Source organism: Dermacentor silvarum, chromosome 2 (genome assembly GCF_013339745.2).
Source record: "Dermacentor silvarum isolate Dsil-2018 chromosome 2, BIME_Dsil_1.4, whole genome shotgun sequence".
In the NCBI taxonomy this organism is placed as follows: domain Eukaryota; kingdom Metazoa; phylum Arthropoda; class Arachnida; order Ixodida; family Ixodidae; genus Dermacentor; species Dermacentor silvarum.
In genome coordinates this window covers 82,185,779-82,195,313 of record NC_051155.1, presented here as the reverse complement: position 1 = coordinate 82,195,313, position 9,535 = coordinate 82,185,779, and the positions used below count along the sequence as shown (strand labels likewise).

Sequence of the window (9,535 nt, the reverse complement as noted above, 5' to 3'; positions counted from 1 at the left end):
TAAAACTTCAGCATTCGATTCTATTCAGTGGTGAACTACTTGGCGTTCTAAAGGACAAGGGACTACACGAGAAGGGGGACGCAAGAAGGGCGCTGATCGCGCCCGTGCGTGTCACTTTACCGCTTTTGTCTTTACGCGCTGAAAGACGTTCACCGCGGCTCAAAACCTACTAAACCACAAAGAAGCCGTTATACTAACAAGCGAATGTGTCTTTTAGCAAAAGCTTGAATCAGTTGTCAGGTATTTCTGAGAAAATACCTTTCCATAGCTGCCATCATCCACTAAAAATTCGACATTGTCTATTGTGGCGCAATCTGTGCGCAATCTGTTGCCAAGTGCAAGTGCATGCGAATAATTTACTCTTGGCTCACTGCATCGGGAAGAAAATGATTCGTATTATCCACTGACCGAAGGGGTTGCAAGAAGTAAGTATCGGGAAATAACGCGGAGTGAAAGCAAGTTGATCAATTGATGCAAATGAAGTTCATGCTTTCTTCTTCTTTCCGACACTCTTCGAGAAGATGGTTCGCCTTGCGCCATATACCTTTTCCACCTAAAGGCAGGATAGGCATCCATCACACAGGACAGCGCATGCATCATGCATGCATGCATGTGACGCGGCATTCACACTGAGAGCCTCTCGCAGCGGCGTTCAAAATACTCTTTGGCCGAGTCCAGGAGCCGCTGGTCGCGAAGGAGGTCGAAGGTTGTGAGCGCCAGTGCCTTGCCCACCTCCAGGGCTCTTTCCTGCGATTCCGTGGTACCAGCCGCACGGCAATATTCAGCCGTATGGTTAGTGGCGGCGGACTCGATGCGGTAGCCGGGGTGAATGGTTGGTATTACGTGCGACACATTGCCGATGTCCGATGTCGCGCCAGACAGCACAGGTCGACAGTCAAGAGCGTCCACGAAGACCATTCCTACGGCAAACAATCGACACCGAATGAGATGAGTTCGGTATACATGAAAGAGCACAAAGGAAATGTGGTCGAGAAAGAAGGGCACACATTATAAACACTACGCTGACTACCAGTGGAGGTACTCCTTATGACGCAGACCCCCGTCCGCTTTTCACATGGCAGTGACATGTATACATAGGTAGCTGCGAGAACGTCCAGATAGGCACTTCACAGTCATGTCTCTCTTCATTTATCAACCAAAGAAAGGCGTGAGAGCGATATATTTATGACTAGTTTGATACGTCTCCAAGGCAAGTTCGCCTTCATATATACGGCTGTAAAATTACAAGTTCAATAAAAAAAATTACGGCCACTCATCAACCACTTCTTAAATAATAATATCACTGCGATTTATTGCTATATAAAGAGCAAGCTGTCGTTTTCCTGCTTTTTATGTTCGATTCATTCTGGCTCACATATGCTGATCATGTTACTCAGTGTATTTAGGCCGATGTCTTAGTGATTAGGACGTTGAACTGGGTCTCGCAGGTCAGCATTATATGCGGTATTTATTCATTGTGACGACAATAATTCAGGGAAATTTTATTATGCTCCGTATTCCAATCAGTCATTAGGAGATATTCAAACTAGAGCACTGCACGGGCTCAGGCTTACCCGAAAGCCCGGGCCCGGCCCGGCCCGTGGGCCGGGCCGGGCCGGGCTTTTTGACGCTGGTTTTTTTACGCTGGTTTGAGCCGGGTTTTTTGACGCTGGCCCGGGCCGGGCTCGGGCTTTCTGCGAGTTATTCTCGGGCTTCTCAACTCAGAAAAAAATGTATTTTTTTCGGTCTCGGGCCGGGTTCGGGCCGGTTTCGAGTCAGGCTCGGGCCGGGCTCGGGCTTAAAGTAAAGGGGTGGTGGGCCGGGCCGGGCGGGTAACGTAGATTATTTCCGGGTCCAGGCCAGGCCCGGGTCTCGTCATAAAAGTTTTGATCAGGCTCCGGAGGGCCGCCCAATGTGAAAACGGGCCCGGCCCGGGCCCGGGCCTAAAAAATCGGCCCGTGCAGTGCTCTAATTCAAACGCATAGTGATATGTCAACACTAGCCGCGTCCGCCATCGGAAACGCAGTTTCAAAATGCAAGTTAGTTTAACGGCTCAGCTATCACTGCCATGTGGCCAATCATCCATCCAAAATGGAACAGTCGCCTTTATAGTCCAACGAATAATGAAGAGCGAAACTTACATCTCTGCGCTCCCACGAGTAAACGAAGGCACGCCCGCTGGTTTTTGAACCCTTGGATATCCGTCAGTACGGAATTCTCAAGACAAGCTCTGTTTTGAAACTGAAACCTTTCCCAAGCATCTTTTTTGAGCCGACGTGCGCTTCAAACCTGAGCTAAGTATCCAAAACAATGGCTTCTATGCTCTCAAATCTTCGACTGTAGCATCTAAAACAGTTTTACATTGCATTACAACCCCCAAGACTCGTTTCGTCCGCAAGACTACGCGCCTCATGTGAGCTGCGGTACACTCAGTCAAATCCCGCATAACATGCTGCATGTAACCAGTACTTAGTCGGCTCAAAAAACAGCATATAGGCCGCTCTCAAACGCGGTGGTTGACAGGTCCTTAACCCAGTATTGCCCATTGTTGCATATCTGCAACACCCCGTTCCGCACCCTGCCGCTTGCGAGGATCCTAATGCAGCATTAAACGCTGGCCATACTATTGTAACTTAAGGGTTTTTCATTCCACCGAGTTACTATCTTAGCCACTTTGGAGCCAAACGTCATCGTTTCTGCAGTTTCCAAAATGGCGGCACCCACGTCGTCGGCAAGCTCCGCAAACAAGATATTGTAAACTTTTTTTATGAGTCGTTAAGTGGACCTGCGCTACTTTTTTCACTTTTTGTATGTAGAGGACACTCTAGAAACTAGTCTAGAATGTAAAAGTTTGCTTTGCGCTTGCTCTGTTCTAGACTATATTTTTTGCACGTGGTGTGTTGCATATGTGCAACACTGGGCAGAAAATGCCATAATTTCAGCTGTTGCAGATATGCAACATTGTTCTTCTACATGAAATGCGTCCTCTATATTGTGACGTGCATTCATGTAACTGCAGCTAAGGTCTCTGCCTTGATATTGGGTGGCTCAATTCACTTTTTTAACGATTTTTCAGGCATCTACTGTCATTTCTACCTCAATGTTCTGTGCTGGGGATGTTCTTCAGGATGGGACTTATAAACATGCACAGGGTTCGTGTTTACTGGCATAGCGGAAGCAGATGCGAATTAGTGGCCCAGGTTATGAATAACAAGCCACTTGCATTTCTTTGATAATGAAGCGGCCACTGAAAAAAATTAAGGGCCAGTTCCCCCATGATCGTGTCCTCGTGTAGAAAAAACTATCATCAGCACTGGCTCGAGCGTCGTCGTCTTCCGCAGCTCGCTCGTTGGCGACCCTCGGTTGGAGCTCGTGCCGTGGGATGCGGTGCCGAGCACGCGCTCGTGCCATTGCTCCAGCGTTCGTCGTCGTCGTCTGCTTCCAGAGCTGGCTGCGCTGCCGCTAATAATTGCAGCGTAGAATTTCACTTCACTTCTGTCGTCCTAATGGGGAGACAACGTTTACGAGGGTATTAGCCATTGCGTCCATGCCTCACTTCCTAGCGCACCAACATGACTGGCTTGCCCTAAGAAAAAAAGTCAGCAGTGGACGAAATCTTGATCCCTTTCCGTGGACGTTCTTACATCCGTCAATGCGTGCCTAATAAACCGAAAAGCAAATGGGGCCTGAAGCTTTGGGCGCGTTCCAGAGAATCAGGTCTGTGCTGCGATTTTTATGTATACCAACACTGCAACAAAGGTTTTTATGGCTGCCAGGATGGCTACCAGCTTCGATTTGGAGCTGGTGTTGTGCTCAAGTGGTGTTCGAGCCTTCCGAAGCGAGACGACAATCTAGTTGTCGCTGACAACTTCTTTACTGGCCCTCACCTTGTAGAAGAATGGACAAAAATGGGAATCTCCTACATTGGCACAGTCCCCGAAAACAGACTCAAGTGCGGCAAGTTCATGGATGATAAATTGATGAAAAGCGAGGTCGGGGTACTTATGATACTTCTGTTGCCTCCTGTGATCAAAAGACAATGGTGGCTGTGAATTGGTATTACAACCGCTGTGTGACTCTCCTTTCCAACTGCATTGGTGCCAACCCGGTTACCTCCGTGAAAATATGGGATAGCAAGAAAAAAAGGCATGTCGTCTTACATTATCCAGCGATCATTCCTGCCTATAAAAGATCGATGGGCGGCGTGGACTTTCTTGACAAAATCTGCTCATATCGTTGTTCCGTCAAAACGCAGGTAGATGTATTTATTTTACCATACGCTGAATATGGCTGCTGTTAATCTATGGCTCCATGTAGAAGAGTATCCTTCAGCAGCAGGGATCGTCGCCCACGCTCCTGAGAGAATTCCTCTCTGAGCTTGCTACAAGCCTTATCTTGCACAACAAGTGACCACCAGGGCACCCTTCAATTGAGAATGTCACACCACTCAAGAAAGTGTGCCTAAATGTCCTTCGCGACGTCAGAACCGACAGCAAGGAACACTGGTCCACATGGAATACACGGCGGAACCGCTGCAAGGCGTGCCCAGAGGCGTAGACGCATGTCTCTTGTTGGAAGTGTCAGATGATGCTTTGTTTGAACAGGGATCGCAACTGTTTTGTAACTTACCACCAGTAGGCTGCGAACAGGCCTACTTATGCTTTGTGTTGTTTTGGATGTTATATGCGCCAAAAGAGACGGTGCTAATAAAAAGTTTGTTCACTTAGCTTGGCTTCAGTCTTATACATTACTGCCCAGTGTTGCATATATGCAACATTCCATAATTAATTCACAGACTATACCTTTGAATTTTTTATTGAATATTGGTCCTCCCAGTGACTCTAAGAATACGAGGAAGAAATATTTTAAAATTTGGAATAGTGTTTCACATACTGGGAATTAATGGGTTAAGTGGCTCGTTAGGCCGCATAGAAGAGGCTCATACATTAAAAATAGTATATCTGCAGCATTGTCCACAATGGCACATGAAATGTTCGTCACAGCATGTCACGATTCCATCTCCTACCCTTCCGCCACCTTGACAGCCACAGCCGTCACCACCGCTATGACCTCACCTACCCCTCTCTCCGTGCCACATTAAAAGCTGATAAAGTTGCATGCATGCAACTAATGAGCGCTGATGTTCCTACGTACGTGTTCGATTCACACTTCCAGCGTGAATCGGAAATTCTGCGACTTAGATGACACTTATCATGTGAAAACGAGGGGCAGACGTCGTCGGAAAGTTGAGGGTCAGGGTTAATATTCTGTTCCATGCTCTGTTTTTTGCTATTTGCGGCCATAAGTATCAAGTTTACTCACAACGTGGTCTCTCTCACTCACTCGTGTTGAGTGCACGGCCTAATGGTCGCATTGCATTTGCGTTGAGGCATTCTTAAGTACTCACCACTTCGACTTGCAGGGTTTACCATGTTATTGTGCCCATGCACAGTAACTTGGTAAACCCTGATAACGCGTGGTTCGGCGCACGATATAGCGCGGCTCCTCGATACCGGAGCCGACAACTGAGAAACACACGGTAATTAAACAGCGTGAAAACGAACACAGATGCCAAATGACGGTAAACGATCCCACATGCAATTGAACTCCCCGCTGTTGGGTGTAGCTGTAACACCTTGAGGGTAGAGCGCGGGGCAGTGTTGTTGTCGATGCTTTTCAAATCAAATCAAATCAATTTATTCTCCAGTTTACATTGTGGACGGTCATTTTGGGTTAAAAGCTACATACGTAGCTTGACGTGATCCAAAAGACCAGGCAAGGCAATATCACAGCAAACAGTGTGCGCACATGTACATAATTCTCATAATTCCAACTGTCGCAGGAATTCCTCATGGACGAAAATGCATTTAAAACAACACTACATTAGCAATACAAGCTATACAAAACAATCCAACACCAGCTATACAACATAGCATAATACTGAATTCGCAAGGTTAACATTTGCTAAAAAAACAAAAACAAAAAACAAAAAACAAAACAGGTTGTACATTACATACTCAGAACCATACACACAGGTAGAATAATAATTACATCAGATACATTACAAGCGTACAAAGTAAGAGCGGAGTTCTTTCTTACTGAAATTATCGATATTTTTGTACTTGTTCAATGTGAATGGCAGGTTATGTGTGAACGACTGATGCTTATAGAGTGTTCTGAAGTATGGAATGGACCATATATGAGGATTTCTTGTGTTCACATTAATGGGGCGTCGCTCTAAAGAGGCTAATTGTTCTGTGTAGCTCCAAGCTAATTCTGATGAATATCGTGCACGATGTAATAAACGATAAGTGTATAGGTTATCAATTCGAATCACATTATACTTAGGGAACGCTTCTCTGGTGCTTGAATCATAATCTATATTTCCAACATAGCGAATTATCTTCTTCTGCAACATAAGAACTTTATGTATGTTAGTTTTGATGGTTGTACACCATATTAAAGCGCAATAATATAAGTGTGAGTTAAATGATGCATTGTAAATCTGCACTTTGGCGCTTATAGGAAGTATACTACGGCATCGTGACACAACCCCTGTCACGGAAGAAAGCTTTTTACAGAAATAATTGACGTGCATGTTCCAAGAGAGGTGTGAAGAGAAATAAACGCCAAGAATTTTATGACTTTCAACTATTTCTGTTTTTTTACCTTCAAAAGTGATAATATTGTTTAACTGCAGTAATTTGTTCTTGGAGCGAAAAATAATTATCTTAGTTTTAGTTGCATTATTTTAATTTGGTTTAACTGAGACCAGGTAGATAGGTTTTCTAGCAGTGCATTACATTATATAATGTTAAGTTGTGCACATCATTTCCAGATAACATGACAGTGCTGTCATCAGCATATATAATGAATTGAGCTTTAGTATAAATATTTACAATGTCATTGATGTAGACGTTAAATAAAAGCGGTCCTAGTACTCTTCCTTGTGGTGCGCCAAATCTGTTCATTAGGAAAGACGACATGTGATCGTTCGCGCACACAGTCTGGAATCTGTCACTTAGGTAAGATTTAAATAGAGATAAACAGATTCCACGTATTCCGTAACGCTCTAGTTTTTCTAATAAGATACTATGGCTGAGGCAGTCGAATGCCCTACTAAAGTCTATAAATAAAGCAAGCGTATAGATATTCATTTCTGTTTTTTATTATATTTTCCTTTATTGACAGTAGGGCTGTTTCTGTTGACCTGTGTTTCCTAAATCCATGTTGCGCATTAGTTATAACAGCAAATTTATCAAAGAAATTGACCATACGACAGTGAATGATTTTCTCGAGGCCCTTCGAAAATACAGGCAACACCGAAATTGGCCTATAGTTGTTTGGATCATGAGGACTACCGCCTTTCAAAATTGCCGAAACTTTAGCGTACTTCATTGCTTTGGCAAAGACGCCTGATTGAAGTGTTAGATTCAATATGTGAGCAAGAACAGGGGAAATGGAAGTTATGCAATACTTAATGGGTCCTAATTGTAGGTTATTGATGTCTAAGGCCTTACTGTTATTTAAGGATTCAAATGTGGTACACACGTAATTTTCGTCGGTAGGCTGAAAGTAAATGCTATCGGTTATAATACTAGCATTTTTTGTTCTAGAAGTTGCTGCGAGGAGTGAATGGGCAGAAGGAATGGCAGCGTTAATGAAGTGTTGATTAAAGTAATTGGCAAGGGCCTCACCCCTCAATTCATATACCGTCATGAAGTATACTGGTTGGAACGCTCGTTTTCGTGCGACGGCCAAGAACGTCATTGATTATTTTCCATGTCTTATTAGGGTGCTGCCTTGTGGCAGTTAAAAAAAGCTGCTCATAATAAGCCCGTTTAGCACACCTAAGTTCTGAATTTAATTGGTTTCGAAACATTTTAAATTCTTTTAAATGCAATGTAGAACGTGACTGTAAAAATGAATGATACATGGAATTTTTACGTCTGATCATTTTCAAGTGTTCTTTCGTTATCTACGGCTTTCTTGCTTCTTTCGGCGGTCTTATTTGTTTCATAGGAAAATGCTTTTCATATAATTTTAAAAATGTTTTAATAAATTCATTGTAAGCCTCATCGACGTCTGTTTTTTCTGAGACAGAAGACCAGTCTTGCTCCACTATTTCACTCTTAAAGGCTACCAGCCCGCTCTCCGAAATACACTGAACAGTGAAAATTTCTATATCATCATTTCTAATGCCTTTTTCGTATTTGTACAGTGCATAAACAGGACAGTGATCGCTCAGGTCCGAAACAGTAGTGCCAGCGGTGTAAATATTAGTTTCGACGTTTGTTACCAGAAGGTCGAGACATGACAATGTGGAACATGTAATGCGAGTTGGTGTGGTGATTAAATTTTTGAAACCGGACGCCGACAATAATGTATCAAATTCCCTAGAGGCGTTGCTGTCTTCCAAGATATTGATATTGAAATCGCCACCGCATGTCAGGTGAAAGTTATTCTTGCAGATAAAATACAAGAAACATTCGTAAAATTCAATGAAACGCCTGCAGTTTCCACCTGGTGGGCGATAAACGACAGCAAATACTTCACTATTATTTAGTATTGTTAGAAATTCATAGCCTTCTGTTGACACGCAGTACTCATGTACCAAAACACATTTCTTCTGTTTAGTCACAAAAAGCACAACACCTCCTCCACGTTTTTCTGGCCCATTGAGAAAGAAACTATCGTATCCATCCAGCTCCAACTTGCTGCTACCAGTTGTATACCAGGTTTCAGATAACATAATTACATCCAATTTAAATGAGAATTGGTACAAATAAAGCGATATATCATCCTCTTTATTCACTGTAGAGCGGGCGTTAATATGTAAAACCGATTGGCAAGACGGATAACTAGATTTAATAGCGGAAGGTGACACTAACTTTACGTATATGCAACCGTTATACATTGCAAGATTATGCTGAAAGGCTCAGCTGAGGCCGTCACGTGGGCCTGCGCGGTTGCGGATGCCGGCCTCCAAAATATCTTATCAAGGTCATGCTCATTCAGAATGTGCACGGCGAACGTATCGTCAGCTTGCTTCGCATAAATTTTCCCGTTAAATGACCAGACCGATTTCCACTTGTATTCATATTTCGTGAAGATATGTTGCGTGTATGTATGTAGGCATCATAACTAGATGGCGCCACCATACTGGCGGAGGCTGGGAATTGCGTGTTTTTTTGTTTTGTTTTTTATTGCGCGCCTTGTCTGAACGGCATGTCGTCGTCTGCGCGTGCGCACGATGCGTTTGCAGGCGCCTTAACTAGATGGCGCCACCATACTGGCGGAGACTCGGATCGTCTGCGCCTGCTTCAAAGGGCATTTTTCCGGCGCCCGATAGCAAGAGCTTGCGTGGCTCAGTGGTAGGGTGTCTGGCTCCTACGCAACTGGCGAGGGTTCTATTCCGGGGGAAGCGGGTACTTTTTTCGCATTTCCAGCGATAGCGGTTACGTTAGCCGGACGCCGTCGGCGGAGGCGGGGGCCATCGCGAACCGAAATGGCTATGGGACTGAGCCCATAACAG

At 44.3% G+C, this 9,535-nt stretch overlaps 1 protein-coding gene across 1 annotated transcript in view; it reads right to left on the bottom strand.

Annotated features, from left to right (window-relative positions):
* Positions 1-322: 322 nt before the first annotated feature.
* The window catches only part of LOC119440187 (xaa-Arg dipeptidase), a 31,484-nt gene continuing 22,271 nt past the window's right edge, over positions 323-9,535 (bottom strand). The window contains exon 6 of the mRNA XM_049661423.1: positions 323-920. Within this exon, the coding sequence (XP_049517380.1) occupies positions 896-920 (25 nt within the window). The 3' untranslated portion in view covers positions 323-895. The remainder of the gene's footprint in view (positions 921-9,535) is intronic.